Here is a 20538-nt window from a genome sequence, read left to right as displayed (position 1 = left end):
TATGGAATTAAGAAGTCACAGGGATAAAAGGCACAGCATGAGGAATACAGTCAATGGTATTGTAATAACATGTATGGTGACAAATGGTAGCTGTGCTTGTGGTGAGCATGACATAACATATAAAGCTGTTGAATTACTGTGTTGTACATCTGAAATAATGTAACATTTTGTGTCTACTTTACTCAAATAGAAAAATTATTTTTATTTTTATATTTTAGAGAGCGAGAGTGAGGAGGGGAGAAGGACAGAGAGGGAGGGAGGGAGGGGTGGGGGGAGAGAGAGAGAGAGAGAAAGAGAGAATGAATCTTTTTTTTATTTTTTATTATTTTTTTTTTTAATTTTTTTTTTCAACGTTTTTTTATTTATTTTTGGGACAGAGAGAGACAGAGCATGAACGGGGGAGGGGCAGAGAGAGAGGGAGACACAGAATCGGAAACAGGCTCCAGGCTCTGAGCCGTCAGCCCAGAGCCTGACACGGGGCTCGAACTCACGGACCGCGAGATCGTGACCTGGCTGAAGTTGGACGCTTAACCGACTGCGCCACCCAGGCGCCCCAAGAGAGAATGAATCTTAAGCAGGTGCCATGCTCAATCCCACGACCCTGGGATCATGACCTGAGCCAAAATCAAGAGTTGGATCCTTAACCAACTGAGCCACCCAGGCCCCCTCAAACAGAAATATTTTTAAACAGAGAAAAAAGGCTCTCTCTTAAAGGATCAGTGCAGGTGGCCAGGGCCATTTACTGTTTTAAAAATAAACAGAGGGAGAGAAAAAAAAGGGAAAACAAAAAACAAAAAAAAAAGAGAGTATGAAAAGGACAGTACAGAAAAAGAGGAGAGAAAAAAATTAGTGGGAATGATGAAATATCACTGATAATTGCCTCATATAACACAGAATGCTTATAACCTCATTTTCTAGGCCACCTCCTCACCCTCAAAAAAGACCAATAAAAAAATGAATTCATAATTTTATTTTTTAATTAAATTTTTAATTTTAATTCCAGTATAGTTAACAGTGTTATATTAATTTCAGGTGTATAACGATTCAACAATTCTATATGTTACTCAGTGCTCTTCATGATGGGTGTACTCTTTTTTTTTTTTAATGTTTATTTTTGAGATAGACCAAGTGTGAGTGGGGGAGGGAGAGGGGGAGAGAGCGAGGGAGACACAGAATCTGAAGCAGGCTTCAGGCTCTGAGCTGTCAGCCCAGAGCCCAGTGTGGGGCTTGAACCCACGAACCGTGAGATCATGTATGACCTGAGTCAAAGTCGGTTGCTGAACAGACTGAGCCACCCAGGTGTCCCTATGATAAATGTACTCTTAATCCCCATCACCTACTTCCCCCATTCCCCCCTGCCCCCAGCTCCCCTCTGGTAACCATCACTTAGTTCTCTATAGTTAAAAGTCTGTTTCTTGGGGCGCCTGGGTGGCTCAGTCGGTTAAGCGTCCGACTTTGGCTCAGGTCACGATCTCACGGTCTGTGAGTTCGAGCCCCACGTCGGGCTCTGTGCTGACAGCTCAGAGCCTGGAGCCCGTTTCGGATTCTGTGTCTTCCTCTCTCTCTGCCCCTCCCCTGCTCATGCTCTGTCTCTCAAATAAATAAAAACATTTAAAAAAAAAGTCTGTTTCTTAGTTTGTCTCTTTTTTTTTCATTGGCTTGTTTGTTTTGTTTCTTAAATTCCACATATGAGTGAAATCATATGGCATTTGTCTTTCTCTGACTGCCTTATTTCACTTAGGATTGCACTCTCTAGCTCCATCCATGTTTTGTTTTGAGAGAGAGAGAGAGAGAGCGAGCGAGCGAGAGAGAGAGCATGCTCACGAATGGGGAAGGTGCAGAGAGAGGGGGGTACAGAGGACCTGAAGTGGGCTCTGTGAAGATAGCAGAGAGCCTGATGCGAAGCTTGAACCTACAAACTGTGAGATCATGATCTGAGCTGAGGTCAGTTGCTCAACTGATTAAGCCACCCAGATTCCTCTCTGTGTTGTGGCAAATGGCAAGATTTCATTCTTTTTTATGGCTGAATAATATTACATTGTATATGTATGTATATATACACACCACATCTTCTTTATCCATTCATCTATCAATGGACGCTTGGGCTGATTCCGTAATTTGACCATTGTAAATAACGCTGCAATAAACATAGTGGTGCATGTATACTTTTGAATTAGTGTTTTTGTGTTATTTGGGTAAATACCCAGTAGTGTGATTAATGGATTATAGGATCGTTCTATTTTTAACATTTTGGATAAATTTATGTATAAATAACCTGATAAATGATATAATGCCCAGGCCATAAATTTGTGATGCCGTGTGTGTGACAGTTGAGGGTAAGGTTCTCATATGGCTCATATGGAAATCTAAGTAAAACATGAGGTGAGTCTGCCTAAAGCACATAGTCTCCTGGGCATTGTGATTCAGGCTGGGGGGCAGGGGGACCTAATACTACAGAGTCAGACTACTTACATTTCAGATTCTAAGAAGGTTCGCATTTGTTCTTACCATCTTATGCCTAATGCATTTCTTGTTCGAATTAAAAAATCAACCAGCAAACGTAAGCAGCCTGGCGGCTGGGATTATTTGTGCATGAGTGAAAGGCTCAGGCTGACTCTAAGAGTCACCACCACACTTCCTATTTTTCTGTTTTTGAAATCTGGGCACTCTGTTCCAGCAGTTCCTCATATTGTTGTTTCAGAAGGCTGGAAATGACCACCAGGAAGCCTCTTCCTCAGGACTCACCTGGGATGCCAGTGCAATAGCTGCATGACTCTTTCTGATGAAAATGAGAGACGGTGCAAAAACTCAGTAACAGCTACAAAATAAGGGTGTTGAGCAAAATTAAATCTAACATGCTTTTCGGGGTTTAAACTGTGATTCTTAAAAAAAAATTCACCTTTTTGGGGGCACCTGGGTGGCTCAGTCAGTTGAGTGTCCAACTCTTGATTTCGGCTCAGGTCATGATCCCAGGGTTGTGGGCTGGAGCCCCGTGTCAGGCTCCATGTTTGAGTAAGCTTAAGATTCTTTCTTTCTCTCTTTCTCTCTCTCTCTCTCCCTCCCTCTCTCCCTCCTCTCCTGGTGCCCCTCTCCCCCGCTTGCACACACTCTCTCTGTCTCTCAAAAAAAAAAAAAAAGATCTTTTTTTATATAAAAGTAGCCAACAGAATGACAGTCTGCCAGGTAATAAAGCTTATTGAAACAGTCACCCGGGTGAAAATAGGAAAAGCAAGCCCTATTATAAGGGTTTCATGGAGATCTGGCAACACAAGGAAAATATTGTAATTCTACAGTTTAGGAAAGCCAGTAGAGTGGGAGTTATGGCATGCCTTTACTCTTCTGATTCACCCAAAAGCCTCTTGTGCCTGGATAGATAGTAGCCATGTCTCCAGTGAGTTTCTTCTGTGGTTCTGATGGATTAGCCTTAGAGGTAGTGGGGGGAAAATCATTTATAAAATTCTCAGGACCCCAAGCTCTAACCAATGGATAGTGAGCCATAAATTAAAGGAATATAGAAATATAGGACCAAGACCCTATATATTTTTTTCAGGACTATCTAAGTAAAACATCAAATCAGTGAAAATGTGTTGGGTGCCTACCACCAAGTACAAAATCTTAACACTGGGTGCTGTGTAGTATATAAAAATACAAGTGTCAAAATTAGTGATGTAAATGATAATTTCTTTACTAGGCTACAGATGGCCAAAGTGGATATGAGTTTCTAAGGTCTTTTAGAGAAGGATGCTAGGGTTTCAGACAGACAGTCTTGTTTGTATAGGAGCTAATGAAAGTGTCCTTGTGTGGAATAGGGAGATAATATTGTCTGGCTGGGGTGGAGGCAGGGAACGGGTTATGACTGGATGTGGGTGCCAGGTTGCACTAAGGTAAAAACATAAGAATAGTCTTTTAGTAGTTTAGTAACTAAATCTTTTTAGAGAGTTTAGAGCAAACTTATTTTTTATACATTTCAGATAATAAGAAATACTTTTAAATTTTATTTTATTGTTTTTTTTTATTGTAGAGAGAGAGGGACTCATGAGCAGGGGTGAGGGGCAGAGGGAGAGAGAATCTTAAGCAGGCTTCATGCTCAGCCTGACGTGGGACTTGATAGCACAACCCTGGGATCATGACCTGAGCAGAAATCAAGGGTCGGACGTTCAACTGACTGAGTCACTAGGTACCCCAAGAATAGGATTTTTAGAGAAGAATCCTATGGGAGTAGTAAGAAGCCTTCATGCCTCACAGGAAAAAATTGAGCAGGGGAGGGGTATGATAAAACTGGTACGTTTATCATCTCAGTTTGGCTGGAAGAGACTGGAAAAGATGAAGTCTGGGACAAGGTTTAAGAGAGTGAGATGGCGAGAATTGGACCAGGGCAAGTAGTGAGTGGAAACACTATTTTGAAAGAAGGCATTAAAGGAAGAAAGGAAGGAAGCAGGCTGGAGCCAGTTTCAGAGGGAAGATAGGATTGATTTATTTGGGAGTTGGAGTTGCAGAATCATCATCAAATTGGACAACGAACGCTTGCTCTGGAAAGGCATTGTATCAGACTCAGGAAATACAAAAGAGAAGTGGTACCTGCCATTAAGGAACATGCCAATCACTTGGTGAGAAGATAGGACAGACTTAAATTTTTTTTTTTTTTCAAATCAAGAGAAGTTGAGTACCCTAAAAGATACCCTAAAGTTGATACCCTAGAAGATAATCTAGTTATAACATATGCTTGACTATAAAATAACTTATGTGACTTTGGTAGGTGTTTGCTGTCCTGGTCTTATTTTACTTGGGCTGGTTGCATCCCTTGATCACCTCTGCTGATGAAAGTAAAATTGACTAGGCATCCAGTAACAGGAAGATTTAAAAAGATTAAAACTGATAATCCACAAAATGAATAATTCATCATCAGATAATTAAGAGTTTGTTTTATAACAATTTATTACAAAACCATAGAGCAGTTCTTTAAGTTGGGGTGAATCCTCTAAGACTGAATTTCAATTTCATTTTTTTCCAGAAACACTGTGCCCCTATCCTTTCTTTACCTCACCTTCTTCGACAGTAAGACAGATAGGCACTAACTGTTCAGTTTACATTTTGTGAAGTTAACCGAAACATTGATATTGGAACTATTTTCGAAACAAAAGTACCTATTGCTAGAACATGCTTTATTATGATGTATTTTCAGCATAAGAATAGTTCAAAAAGGCCTCTGGAGAATATAAATGAAGAATTTGTTGCCCACACCCTGTACCTCCAACAAAGAAACCATTCCTGAAGACTTGTTTTATTGTTCCATATTTGATATTAAATACGATTTAGCATGAGAGAGTAGATGCATTGGTTCAAAGGATTACAGTGGACATGTGTACACACACATACATATATTTTAAATGTTTTTATTTTTGAGAGAGAGAGAGAAAGAGAGGGAGAGAGAGCAACAGACTGACAGAGCATGACCAGGAGAGGGGCAGAGAGAGAGGGAGACACAGAATCAGAAGCAGGCTCCAGGCTCTGAGCTGTCAGCACAGAGCCCGACATGGCTCGAACCCATGAACTGCGAGATCATGACCTGAGCTGAAATCAGACACTTAACTGACTGAGCCACCCAGGCGCCCATATATATATAATATATACATGTATATTTTAATGTTTGTTTATTTTTTGAGAAAGAGAGAGAGTGTGTGCACAAGCAGAAGAGGGGCAGAGAGAGAGAGAGAGAGAGAGAGACACCACACAATACAAAGCAGGCTTCAGGCTCTGAGCTGTCAGCACAGAGCCTGACGCAGGTCTCAAACTCACAAGCTTTAAGATCATGACCTGAGCCAAAGTTGAACACTTAATTGAGCCACCCAGGTGCCCCAGATATGTGTATATGTTTTATCATTTATAAACTAATCCAATGACACAGACTGTAAGAACACTGTTTAAAAGTAGTATTTTTCAACTTTTTGATCCTAGGAGCCCTTTTATACCCTTAACAGTTATTGAGACCCGAGGGAGCTCTTGCTTATTTGGGTTTTTGATATTTGCGATATTAGCTATTAAAACAGAAAATTTAAAAACATTTATCAATTCATTTTTTAAAACCTATTATATATTAACATAAACAGCATATTTTTAATGAAAAATAGTTTTCCAAACAACAATTTTAATGAGAAGAGTGTCATTCGTTTACATTTTTGCAAATCTCTTTAACATTTGGTTTAATACAAGAAAGCTAGATTCTCATATTTGTATCTACGTTCATTCTCATTGAACTGTGGTTTACTGAAGTATGTGAAGTATATGAAGAAAATATAGTTCTGACTTTACAGACTCTCCGAAAAGATCTTGGGGCTCCCCCAGGATTCCATGAACCACACATTGAAAACCACTTGTTTGCAGAAACGTGTACTATTTTGTCACTAAATTGTCAAAATTCACTAAATTCACTAAATTATCAAAAGTATTATGCCCTGTGTGGCTCAGTTGGTTAGGTGTCTGACTCTTGATTTCGACTCAGGTCATGATCTCACGGTTCATGAGATCAGGCCCTGCGTCAGACTCTGTTGACAGAGCTGAACCTGCTTGGGATTCTCCCTGTCCCTCTCTCTGCTTCTCACCCACTTGCATATGTGTTCTTTTCTCTGTCTCTCTCAAAATAAGTAAATAAACATTTAAAAAAAAAAAAGTATTATGCCCTTAAAACTCCAGATGTGTATTTCCCTGAAACTGACGTTTAAAATGATGAGTTGTACTATTAGTTATGTTAATACTCTTTTGGGGTGATGACTCAGGTCATTATCTTTGCTTCTCTTTCTTTAGGCGACCTAGTGATTCTCGATGGTGCTCCCACTGCTGGCTGGCTGCAGGGCCGAAGCTGCTGGGGCGCGCGGGGCTTCTTCCCGTCCTCGTGTGTCCGGGAGCTCTGCCTGTCCTCACGGAGCCAGCAGTGGCACTCGCAGAGTGCCTTGCTCCGGATTCCTGAGTACTCGATGGGACAAGCCCGGGCGCTGATGGGGCTTTCTGCCCAGCTGGATGAGGAGCTGGACTTCAGAGAAGGGGATGTGATTACCATTACTGGAGTTCCTGAACCAGGCTGGTTTGAAGGGGAATTAGATGGTCGAAGAGGCATTTTTCCAGAAGGTTTTGTAGAGCTTTTGGGGCCCCTGAGGACTGTGGATGAGTTGGTAAGTTCTGGAAATCACGACGATTGCATTGTTAACGGTGAAGAAGACACCCCTACAGGAGAAGAGGAGAGGGAGCCCGAAGAGGATGAGGAGCAGCCAGGGACCTACGGAATTGCCCTCTACAGATTCCAAGCCCTGGAGCCAAATGAGTTGGATTTTGAGGTAGGTGATAAAATCCGAATTCTGGGGACGCTGGAAGATGGCTGGCTGGAAGGATCACTGAAGGGCAGGACAGGCATCTTTCCTTACCGATTTGTAAAGCTCTTTCCTAAAACAAGAGCAGAGGAGACCATGGATGTGCCAGAGGAAAGCAGCCCTGCTGAGATCCCTGACACTTCTCTGGATTGTTCTGAGAACTCCATAGAAGTGGAGGGAAGAAGACAAGAAACTCTCGAATATAAAGCAGAGAAGTCCAACTGTTTTATTTCTGAAACATCTGCTTCTCCCCTGGAGCATCTGACTTCTGAGTATGAAGTAAACAAAAATTCTTATCAGGACAAGGGCACCTCAGGAGGGCCCCTGAGAAGCCCGAGCCTGGGGCACGAACAGCCTCTTGCCAAAGACTGTTTTGCAAAGGATCCTTCAGAGACTATCAATGGGGTTTCCTCTCAACCTCAGGTACCTTTTCGTCCCAGACTGCAGAAAAACCAGTATTATTCTCCAGTGGGAGGGAGCCTCCTAAGCTCAGAGCAGTATTCTGACCCTGTTCCCTTCGAAGCAAGGACTAAAGACTACTCCAGCCTACCTCCCAGAGGAATGCACTCCCCACCAAAAACCCTTCAGAAGCCAGTGCGACCTCCTCACAGTGGCTCTAGTCTTTTTGCCCCTAGGGTAGTCAGACCCAGCCAGTTGAGCCCTCAGCTCCAGGGCATGGTAAGATGTGTTAAAAAGCCCCACACGCTCAAAGAAAATGCCTCTGGCTTTTGTTCTGGATCAGAGGTGAAGCCTGGTCTGCAAGATAAAGGGTTCGCAGTGGAAGCAATGACACTTGTGCAGGGAGAAGGCAGCACTGACCTGGATTCTAAGTTGACACAACAGCTGATAGAGTTTGAGAAGAGCTTGTCAGGACCCGGCACAGAACCAGATAAAATTTTGCGCCACTTTTCAATCCTGGACTTTAATTCCGAGAAGGACATTGTCCGAGGTTCCTCAAAGCTACTCAGCCAGCAGGAGCTGCCTGAGAGGAGAAAAGCCCTAAGGCCACCGCCACCGCGGCCCTCTGTTCCAGCGTCCACTTCTCCCCAGAGCCTGAAACCTGAACCTCCGTTGGCAGTGCGACCCTCTCGCCCAGCTCCCCTGCCTCCCCCGGCACAGCACAGAATGATATCCCCCAGGCTCCTAACCTGTCCCCATCCTAGCTGTGAGACCCCAGAAAAGGAGGGCCCTGAGAATATGGAACAGACTCCAGACCAAACTTCCCCGTGTCCGTTAGTACTGGTGAGGATTCAGGAAATGGAACAGGACTTGGATATGTGTAGCGGGGCTCAAGAAGAGCTAAACGTGACGGTGGAGGAGAAGCAAGATGAGTCATTAAGGGCAGAGACCCTTGAGGACCTTGAGTTCTACGAGAGCAACATTGAAAGTCTGAATATGGAACTCCAGCAACTTAGAGGTGAGTGGTGAGGAAACAAAATGTACTCGCTTCTTGACATCCACAAGTCCGCGTTAACAGCCTCCCTGTGCTTTTTAAGGGAGATGTTACCGTCTTCGACAAAGAATGATTTGCTGTTTCATTACCTAATTTCACATCACAATTCGACTGGTCTGTCTTGGTATATCCTATGACCACTCACTGTAGCTTCCTGAGTTCACTTGATGCCCAGATAAAGAAGCTCAAACCTCATTGATGTTCATGCCTCCTGTTCTGGTGTGGTATGCATAGAAGTCAGGCAGCTGGAAAGTCCCTTAACCAGGCTGTAGTGAGTCCTAACGACTCCTAGGCTAAGATTCATGAAAAACTGCATCTTATATCTTTGTGGTTTAAGGACTGGGTTTCAATAGTAACCATAAGTCCTAACATTTATTAACTTGTCCGTAATAAGGACTGGTTACCATTTGCTTGCACAAATAATCTTCACAGCCACCCTAAAGGCACTGGGATAATTCATACGGCTGCTTTATAGATGAGAAAGGTAAGATTTGCAGAGATTAAGTAGTTTACCAAGGGAACTGGGAGCTCTTGTTTTTAACTACTGCAGTTCACTGCTTCCCACCTTGCACATTCAAATATTCAAATTCTGTCCCTTAATTTGGGGGTGACCAGCCTCGGGGACTCCATTTGTATTCACCAGACTTATGGGAGAAATAAATTATAAAGGAGAAAGAGAAAGAAAGTGAGGCACCAGCATTAGTCTAGGGCTCGCGGAGAACAGGGCTGTGTCACTTCGGGCAGGCGTGCCAGAGAGCTCCGAACCCACGTGTCCTCAGGAAGGAAAATAATACAAAGTAATGTGTGGATGTAGGAATTGCAGGATACCGATTGAACTCCCAGCAGGAGAATGGTGGTCCGGAGAGGCTGGCTCGAGAAGGCGGGCCAAGTACACACGCTCACCTGCCCCTCTACTTTAGATCACTGCAAGCGACTGGAAAACTAAGTTCCAACAAGAAAGAGTATTATGGGAAGGCCAGAAGTGGAGTCATCTTCTGAGAGATGGAGAGCAGATGGTATTAAGGAGAGGAAACTTCTATCTAAACTATGCTCGGGAGAGGACCGCTATGCGAGCGCGTTCAGGTCTGAGGGGACTGCAGCCTCGGAGGCGGGGCAGGGCCGGGGGGGGGGGGGTATCCTGGAGCAGATTTGCTGTGAAGGATCAGGGAAGAACTAGGGCACTTGGGCTGAACAGGGGCGGCAGCAACAGTTACCCTCAAGGGGACTCGTGAGGATGAGCTCTTAGGCATGTCCTCAAGAAGGTGATCACTTAGGGGCACCTGGCTGGCTCAGTAGGTAGAGCATGCAATTCTTGGTCTTGGGGTCAGGAGTTTGAGCCCCACTTTGGGCGTAGAGTTTACTTAAAATAATAAAGGGGACATTAAGAAAAAAAGTGATCATTTAATATGAGTACCTGAAGTCCTGGGGGGATTGCCAGATACCTTGATGATTTCAGTGTGCCTGAAAAGGAGTTATAAGGGAATCTCAGTGCTGCATCCCCAAAGCAATAGCAAGGTCCAGGATCTTCCACCCCCTTCCAACTTGTAAGTTTTGAGATACACCTGTAAACTATTCTTGCATTAGATATACGGGTGGCAGAACAAAAGTGTCTCAAATTTCAGGTAGTGGGAATTTCTCAATAATGAGGCTTTTTAGGAGGGCTTGGCTGGCTCAGTGGGTCATGCAACTTTTGATCTTGGAGTTGTGAATTCGAGTCCCATGTTGAGTGCAGAGATTACCAAAAAGACATTTTTTTTAAAGTAACACTTTTTAGAATTAATTGTGTTCCACAGAAATGCTATGTCTTCTGTGCTTAGGGATCCCATGCAGTGTTTTTAAATGGATGTATAGATTAATGGACTGGTACTAAGTGATGAAATGGCCTTCTTTTCTTCAACTGACCTTCTTTTTTAGGACTAATTTAATAATTTAGCCAGTGTTCTTACCGTGCTTTTTTTTTTTTTAAGTGCTAAAAGTTTAATAATGTGATAGATCTACAGTGGGTGTGTACAGTCTTAATTAAAAAGATTTTGGGGTGCCTGGGTGGCGCAGTCGGTTAAGCGTCCGACTTCAGCCAGGTCACGATCTCGCGGTCCGTGAGTTCGAGCCCCGCGTCAGGCTCTGGGCTGATGGCTCGGAGCCTGGAGCCTGTTTCCGATTCTGTGTCTCCCTCTCTCTCTGCCCCTCCCCCGTTCATGCTCTGTCTCTCTCTGTCCCAAAAATAAATAAAAAACGTTGAAAAAAAAAAAAAGATTTTTCTTCATTTGAATCTATCGACAGCATAGGCTGTATTAATGTTAATTTTTTTTCAGTAAGTATTATTTATGTCTATTGCTAATGTGATGAAATTATTCCTTGCAGTCACTAACAGTACCTCATAAGGTCATCGTTTTCTATTTTCATAAAAATGATATTCAGTAATATAGTCAGTACAGTGAAAAAGAAGGAAATCATCAGTTTGAGCACTAGGCTTTACTCTTCCAATGCTCCTGATACAGCATTCATCTAATTCTGATTGATATTATATTTAGTTGATTATATGCCTCCCAATGTGAATTTTAAACCTACTGAGAAGATATACTTTGTCTTAGTGTATCATTTCCCACACACCTGCCAGAGCATTCTGCAGGTGGTAGAGACCCATTAAATACTTGATAAATTGGATATAGTTTAACTGAATGAAATTAAGTTGAGGTTGCGTGTCTACTTCCCAGAGTTTTCATACATCTCCTACCTCTGTTTGTTACTTTGAACTTGGACCACTGTGGCTCTGGGGACTGTTGGAACAGAGATGCCAGTCCCCTTATCAGACACAGTTCATGGGTAGCAAAATAGTCCAGTGCTGTGTCAGACCCAAGGTAAGGTTCTTTGTTGTAGCTAGCTACACCTCCTTCTTAAGACTCTGGAATTATGGTGACATGAGGATTCATCTTGTAGAAGAAGCTCTATTTTTTTTTTTTTTTCAAATCTGAAATGTCATCTTTTATAGTTTTCTATTTCCTGCAGGTAGCTTTCAGCTTGTTTTTTATTTTCTTTACATATGGTAAACATAACTTTAGTATTAGAGTCTGCATATGATGATTCCAAGATATTATGTGTTAGTGGGGTTATTTTTGATGTTGCCTATTCCTCATTCATGTGGTCTAGACTCCTTATGTGTCTGATTATCTTTTACTGTGTGCTGGTCATAGTTTTTGCAAAACGTTAAGACCTACAATGAAGGCACCTTATTCCAGAGAGGATTTGCATTTGTTTCTGTCAGTTTTTTTGTGATCTGCTAATGTTCCCAAATTCCCAAAGGATAGTAATCCTTGGGATTCAAGAAAAAGAAACTGGAATCTCTGTTAATTCCTAAACCATAAATTATTCTGAATTTTAAACTATTTATTTACATGTTCTTAAATAATAATAGTAATACCATAATCATCTACAATAAATAATTTTTCTTTGTTAGGCTTATGTTAAAAGTTTCAGAGATTATAATTTTCCTGTCTTATGCTAATACTAAAAGAGATTATTATATTATCATGGCACACACACATATACGTATATAAGAAATGTGTGTGTGTGTGTATATATATATATATAGGGTATATATATATATAGGGTAGAGGATCCAAAGTGGACTTTGCACTGACAGCACTGAGCCCCATGTGGGGCTTGAACTCAACGAACCACGAGATCATGACCTGAGCCAAAGTCCAACTCTCAATTGAGCCACCCAGGTGCCCCAACAAGATTATATATTTTGATAACATGTAAAAGTGTTCTCTACCTGATAATAGACTTTTTAAAGACTTTAAAGACTTTCTTACTTTTTAATTTAAAATAATTTTAGATCTGGGGCACCTGGTGGCTCAGTCAGCTAAGCGGACAACTTCAGCTCAGGTCATGATGTGTTTATGGGTTCAAGCCCTGTGTCAGGCTCTGTGCTGACAGCTCAGAGCCTGGAGCCTGCTTCGGATTCTGTGTTTCCCTCTCTCTCTGCCCCTCCCCGCTCACAGTCTTTCTCTCTCTCTCAAAAATAAACATTAAAAAAATAAGATGATTTTAGATCTATAGGAAAGTTGCAAAAAATTAAAGTTCTCATATACCCTTCACTCAGCTTCCCCTTAACCTTCACATCTTACATAACTATAGAATATTTATCAAAGTCAGAAAATTAACATGACAATAGGCAATTGAAAACATTAGAAGAGGGGAACATTAACATAAAATAAATTGTAAATAAAAATAATTTCAAAACTGTAAAGTAATACCACAAGTGATTAGTATTTAAAAGTTATTCTTAAAACAAGATTGTAAATACACAAAGCTTTATTTGCCCTGATCCTATTGATCATTGTTTTGTTAATATTCCAGGCATAAGAAAGAATTTCCATATTAGATTGATGTTGGTTGGATTATGAGTGTAGCTAAAAGCATCCTCAGGTGGGGCCATTAGGGTACATGTAAGTTCATTTTCTTTCTTTTTTTTTTTTTTTAACGTTTATTTATTTTTGAGACAGAGAGAGACAGAGCATGAACGGGGGAGGGTCAGAGAGAGAGGGAGACAGAATCTGAAACAGGCTCCAGGCTCTGAGCTGTCAGCACAGAGCCCGACGCGGGGCTCGAACTCATGGACCACGAGATCGTGACCTGAGCCGAAGTCGGACGCTTAACCGACTGAGCCACCCAGGCGCCCCTCATTTTCTTTTTTTAACAATGAAGTATTTTGTGTACTTGCTCTGATTTTGACTTTGCCATTGAAATCAATATTGTTTTTGCTAATTCAAAATTCAGACAATATTTTTGCTAATTCAAAATTTAGACAAACTGGGTGGCTCAGTCGGTTAAGTGTCCGGCTTTGGCTCAGATCATGATCTCACTGTTTGTGAGTTTGAGCCCCATGTCAGGCTCTGAGCTATTAGTTCAGAGCCTGGAGCCTGCTTCAGATTCTGTGTCTCCCTCTCTCTCTGCCCCTCCCCTGTTCGTCTTCTGTCTCTCTCTGTCTCTTCTGTCTCTCTCTCTGAATTAAAAAAAAGTTAAAAAAAAAATTTAGACAATAAATTTTTAACTATTCATATCTGTAAAAAATTTTATTATATTATTATAATTGATATACAACATTATATTAGTTTTAGGTGTACAACATAATAATTCAATATTAATATTCTCATGGTCTCTGTAATCTTCTGTTAAAATATTTATAAAGAACTATACCCTATAGCAAATATTAAACCCTGAAGAATGCTGGACAGTTTTGGGTGGTATTCAAATAATGGAACATTCACTGCTCTGAGCAAGATTTAACACTGCACAGAATCATTTGTCAGAGTTGCCAGTTTTGCTTCTAGAACTTAATATCACTTACAAAGTTTGTATGACATACACTGTACAAATAAGCTTATTAATATTTATTTGCAAGAATGACTCACTGTTAGCAGCACACAAGACCATGAACACACACACTTGTAAACATAACATAGCAAGAGCTACAAGCAAAACTAACTGATTAGATCCTGATCACTTTCCTGTGTACTCTTGTCTGGTCCACCTTAATCTTTCACTTTCTGTGTCAGTATTTTCTGTTCTTGCTTTCAAACTTGACATCGGTAGATGCCTTCAAACCAGTAATGTGTCTACCTTTATTATTAGGCTTTATTCGTAAAGGAGAATTATAGTGTTTTCTCTTGTCTTCAAGATTTCTAGGCTGATTTTTCTTAGGATTCAGAGAGACCTATACATTTCTCAAGAAACACTGAGAAGCATTTTCCACATGGAAGCCTTAGTCCATCTCAGTTTGGTTCCTGAAATTAATTTCAAAGCTTAAAGTTCCATGGAAAACCAAGATATAGGAACCCCAACTGTAATTTTGCAAGAGGGCTGGTCCGATTCTGACTCACTCTCAGGGGTCCCTTGGGATCTTAGCTTATTTGGGGAAAAGGGCTGTTTTTAGATTTCTCGCCTTGGATAAGCTCTGGGCTTTGAGTTTTTGACCTTTTCTCCTCAGAGGACCATTGAAACAAAAGTTCCGTTTTCTGGAACCGGCAAGTGCTGTGGGGCAATGCCGCTTCTGTGGTTATTTGCTTGTCTGGATTCCAGTTTTCTTTTGGTTTTTTGGCCAGCATGCTACCATCTTGTCAGTGTATTGATAGTTCGAAGATTTTAAAAATATTTCCTCCAACTTCTTAAACTTTTTTTTTTTCCTGTGAGAGGATTGGTCCAAACAACCTAAACTTTAATTATTAGACATTTGAGGGGCGCCGGGGTGGCTCAGTCGGTTAAGCGTCCGACTTCGGCTCAGGTCACGATCTCACGGTCCGTGGGTTCGAGCCCCGCATCGGGCTCTGTGCTGACAGCTCAGAGCCTGGAGCCTGTTTCAGATTCTGTGTCTCCCTCTCTCTCTGACCCTCCCCCGTTCATGCTCCGTCTCTCTCTGTCTCAAAAATAAATAAACGTTAAAAAAAAAATTTATAAAAAAAAAAAAAAAAAGAAATTTGAAAGCCCAGGATTAGTTTTAGAGAAGCCGGTATTTGGCTCCAGCTGAGAATTTGGAGCTTTACATTTGGAATTACCACATAGAGTCAGAGTAGAATCAGAGTAGGAGGCATCTCTGATTATAGCATGTTGGGGAATGAAATGCCATTTTGCAGGCTTCAGGATGGGATTCAGTTCAGTCATTCATCCAGCAAATGTTTGTTATAGGTACTGTGCTAAGGGCAGGGTAATAAACACAGATGTGCTCTCTGCTCTCAGGGAGCTTCTGGTCAGATGAGTTGCTAGTTAATAAATTAAGGTACATATCTAATACACAGTATCTTCAAATCTGATAAATAGGTTGACTTCCAGAGCAATGGAAAGATTTGGGGTTAATCCACAGACTTTCAGGTTTCCCAGTACATGTTACTTTTAGAACCCTGATTAGGACTACATGATGTAGCCCTGAGAGAATCTTCTTTTAGAATATCATAGTGTTTTCCTGTCTCTAGGAGAGGTTCACATGCCTCTCAATTTGACAAGTAATCAGGGTTGTACATTCATTTCTTTATTCAGCAAATATTTCTTAAGCACATACTAGGAGGCAGGCACTGGCTATCCATTGATTAATACGAAGGACATAGTCATAGTATTGTTCATATTTGTGTATCTCTGAAACTCCAGTGATCATAGTGATGTTGACCTCTGTATGTAATCACACTGTTGAAGCCTTTGAACCATGGTCATAGTTACTTCAGTGTGAGTAAGGACCCCATTAGTTCTACATCAGTGCAGGGAATGGTAAAGGGTAGAGTCAGCCTCTTCCATATTGGGAGCCTCGCTCCTAAACTTTTCTTCCCTTGAAGGTAATGTCAAGGGAATGTTGACCAGAGACTCTCAGGGTAATTTTAAAAGGCTGTTGCACATCAAATCAGAATGTTTTTCAAGAAAGTAACATTTTCAACAACATACTGAGATCTAAGACCCACTAAAGAGAGCTTATTAAACTTATTAAAGAGATTTAATAAGTTGGAAAATTACTGATATGGAAGAGTAACATCTTTATGCTGAAGTGATCTACAATATTCTAGAAAGTATAGGGGCACCTGGGTGGCTCAGTAGGTTTGGCATCTGACTTCGGCTCAGGTCATGATCTCACGGTTCGTGGGTTCGAGGCCTGCATCAGGTTCTGTGCTGACAGTTAAGAGTCTGGAGCTTGCTTCAGATTCTGTGTTTCCCTCTTTCTGTGCCCCTCCCCTGCTAACACTGTGTCTCTTTTTGTCTCTCAAAAATGAAAAAAAGTTAAAAAAAATTTTCTTAATTTGAAGGTATAGTTTATTTCTACATCCAGAAGCTATTTATTATTCTGAAGACTCCTTGGTGTGCCTCAGGTATTAGAAATTCTTTCTCAGGGCACTGGGTGGCTCAGTAGGTTAAGTGTCTGACTTCAGCTCAGGTCATGATCTTGTGGTTTGTGAGTTCAAGCCCCACATCAGGCTCTATGCTGAGTTCAGAGCCTGGAGCCTGCTTTGGATTCTGTGTCTCCCTCTCTCTCTGCCCCTCCCTCACTCACACCGTGTGTGTGTGTGTGTGTGTGTGTGTGTGTGTGTGTGTGTGTGTGTCTTTCTCTCAAAAATAAATTAAAAACTAATAAATTTTTAAATGAAAAAATTATATTGAAAAAATAAAAATAAAATAAAAATTCTTTCTCAAACTAGTAAAACACAATGAGTTAAATAGCCAAAACATTTTGTGGTCTTTCAAGATGTAAAAGTTTATGTGAAAGGAATAATAATCTTTCTTTCTGATTTGTCAGTACATGAGAAAAAAAAGCAAGTATCTTTGACTTGTGGCATGTGGTTCAGGATGTGGGCTCAGTAAAAATTAGCTCGGTTACTTTAAATGGATTTTGTCTTGGTATAAAACAGCAACCAGAGTTAGAAGGCTTTAATAGTCTATGTTAATTCAGGACTGAAACTAGTTTTCCTTTTACAATAGGGGTTCAATGTGTGTCAAGAAATGTAGCTTGGAATGGTTGACTTAGTTACAATTAACCCATGAATCGCTATTCTTTTTTTTTTTTAAGTTAAAGAATCTCTATTCCTAACTTTGTAGCATGGCTTTGTGAACGTTTCCTCACGCTCAGCTCAGGGCAGAGGGGAGGAGAAACTGGAAAAGATCCAGGGATTTTAAGTATCGGTTTCAGATTTCACTGGGGCTTTGCAGGGACATAGTGAAAGGACCTGCCTGCCTCCTGCTAGCACGGACCCTTGGCCACAGTCATTCCTGCCACCACACGGCCACTGAGTGTGTCATCTCCCAGCCTACGCTTTGCCAGATGTAGCAAGCCCCAAGAGATGAGAAACTCCAGGAGGTTCATTTAATCTGCATATATTGAGCTCCTGCTGTATTCCAGGCAGTGCTCTGGAGTTAGGGCAGTGATCTCTGCCCTCATGGGGAGAGGCAAACAGTAAGTAGAAATATGAATATGTACTAGAAGGCAAAAGAAGCTATGGAATCAGGGAAGGCCTCACTGAAAAGTGACATTCGCGTGAAGATCTGAATGATTGTAGGGAGCCAGCCAAGCCATTTTTGGGGGGTGGGGAGATCGTCGCAGGCAGATGTGCGGCTAGTGTTTGAGGAACAGCAAGGAGGCCAGTTCAGCTAGAGCTAAGGTGTGGGTCTTGTAGTTCATTGTTCAGAGTAAGACAAGCCACGGGAAGGTTTTGAGCAGGGGAGCGGTAAGATCTGGTGCATGTTATAGCGTCACTCTGGCTGCGGTGTGGAGGCCAAACAGAAAGACACAAGGGTAGGGGCACAGAGACCAGTTGGGAGGCTACTGCAGTGATGCTGCAGGCAAGAGGTGATGGCGGCCTGGACCGGGATGGTAGACTGGAGATGATGCGGAGTGCGTGGTCCTGGGTATATTTTGAGTCTGAGCCTGTAGGATTTGCTGGTGGATTGGGTGTGAGGCGTGAGAGAACAAGAAGAGTCAAGGATGACCCCGCGGGTGAGCAACTGGAAGGATTGGAGTTGCCAGTAATTTCTCAATTCGTGGTGAAGACTGCAGGAGATGCTGGTTGGTGGGGGAGGTGGGACGGGACAGAGGGCAGGAGCTCTGTTTTGGTCATGTTGATGAGCCCATAAAACATCCGGGTAGAAGTATTGATTAGGCAAGTTTGATATACAGCCCAGAGTTCAGGGGAGGGGTAAGGGTTGGAGACGTACATTTGGGACAAATCAATTTTGACGGCCCATAAACTTTATTTAAAGCCACAACGTTTAATGAGATTACTTCTTAAAAAAAAGAAAAGAAAGAGTATAGATACACAGAAGTGGCCCAGGCACTGAACCTCACCATTAGCTGAAGGAACTGAAAGAGTAAGACAGTGATCACAATTATAATTAATTGAGCACTTATTACTTGTCACACAGAGTGCTAGGTCTTTGACACACTTTCATGAATCCTCCATATTGTGCATATATGACAAATGAGAAAGCCCAGGTTGACCCAGACTGTCACAGTTAGTAAGTGGCAGGGCTGGGGTTCAAATTCAGGTCGGTTTCATTGCACAGCCTTCTGTGCCCTGTCACTGTGCCACACCATGATGTTGGCGTGTTTCAACTTGAGAGAGGACTGCTTAATCTCTGAGAGTGGGTGTAGGAAGCAGCACCTGAAAAACCCAGAAATTCAAGGGCTCACAGAGGAGGGATCCCAAAAGACCCTTGTCAACTTACTTCCAAAATAGTTTATTGTCAGGCATTTTTTTAGTACTCTCATCTGTTGAAAACTATAAGAGAATATATGTATGTCTTGATATCTTTAAAAAAAATACTTAACCCTTCTGCACAGATACACTTTTGGCTCCTTGCTTATCAGGAAGTCATACAGCTTTCCAACATGCTTACCCATTCATGCTAGCAACGTCCCCACGCTGGTCGTTCGTCTCTCTGAGCCCTCACCTAACTCATAACCCTTTCAGTTCATCACGAGGTATAAATTCTGAGACATCTTAAGTGCTTCTCACAGCCCTGTCTCATTGCGAATATTCACACCCTTCAGAGCATATCACATTTCCCCCCAAACACCTCTTATTTTCCAACACTCCAGCCCTTATTGCCTTTTACAGTGCTCCCAGAATGCTCTCTGCTTCTGCCTTCCCTCCTCCCAGTCAGTTGTTGCTTTTCATTAGTGCTTCATTTCTTCCTCTGTTGGGGAACTTAACCTTTAGATCTTAGGTGTCTGTCTTCTCCTTTATTTCCAGACCCTCTGTCCACACCACCAGAGGCTGTAGCACTGATGTCCTATGAGTAGCTTTAGCCGTAGTGGTCTCCTTTGAATTCTTCCTTTAGGCTGAGAGGCAGCGGCACTGAATAAGATTGCAAACCACATTTCCAGTCCTATCAGTGTTCCCTGCATTCCTGCCATGTGCTAGGTAATTGCATATCTAGGAGAAGCCCTGGGGCACACCAGTGTTTGGGAGTGTAGAAGACCAGGAAGGTGAACCAGCAAAGGAGAAGACGCAGATAGTCCAGTGAGTGGGACCGATCCATTGGAGTGATTGCGTTGCAGAAGCAGAGGGAGAGGGCCTTGTTGCTGGAACACAGTCTCTGAGGCGTGAGGGGGACTGGGATCCAGGGAACCAGCAGAGAGACTGGCCTGTTATCAGAGCCGAGACAGTTTCTCCATTTTAACAGGAGGGAAGGCAGAGTGTATGGATACAGACACAGTAGGATATGGTAGATTTGCTAGGGAAAAGGATGAGGAAACAGAAATAAATTATAAAGGAGGAAGAGACAGAGAGTGAGGCACCAGCATTAGTCTAGGGCTCGCGGAGAACACGGCTGTGTCACTTCGGGCAGGCGTGCCAGAGAGCTCCGAACCCACGTGTCCTCAGGAAGGAAAATAATACAAAGTAATGTGTGGATGTAGGAATTGCAGGATACCGATTGAACTCCCAGCAGGAGAATGGTGGTCCGGAGAGGCTGGCTCGAGAAGGCGGGCCAAGTACACACGCTCACCTGCCCCTCTACTTTAGATCACTGCAAGCGACTGGAAAACTAAGTTCCAACAAGAAAGAGTATTATGGGAAGGCCAGAAGTGGAGTCATCTTCTGAGAGATGGAGAGCAGATGGTATTAAGGAGAGGAAACTTCTATCTAAACTATGCTCGGGAGAGGACCGCTATGCGAGCGCGTTCAGGTCTGAGGGGACTGCAGCCTCGGAGGCGGGGCAGGGCCGGGGGGGGGGGGGGGGGGCGGGTAT

At 42.4% G+C, this 20538-nt stretch overlaps 1 protein-coding gene across 2 annotated transcripts in view; it reads left to right on the top strand.

The window, feature by feature from the left end:
• The window catches only part of DNMBP (dynamin binding protein), a 113988-nt gene that overhangs the window by 43521 nt on the left and 49929 nt on the right, over positions 1 to 20538 (top strand). For both annotated transcript variants that reach the window (XM_058697450.1, XM_058697451.1), the window contains exon 5: positions 6802 to 8778. In XM_058697450.1, the coding sequence (XP_058553433.1) occupies positions 6802 to 8778 (1977 nt within the window). The remainder of the gene's footprint in view (positions 1 to 6801; positions 8779 to 20538) is intronic.

Source organism: Neofelis nebulosa, chromosome 13 (genome assembly GCF_028018385.1).
Source record: "Neofelis nebulosa isolate mNeoNeb1 chromosome 13, mNeoNeb1.pri, whole genome shotgun sequence".
Classification (NCBI taxonomy): Eukaryota; Metazoa; Chordata; class Mammalia; order Carnivora; family Felidae; genus Neofelis; species Neofelis nebulosa.
The sequence above is the reverse complement of the archived record's forward strand: the minus strand, read 5'-3'. Positions and strand labels throughout refer to the sequence as shown.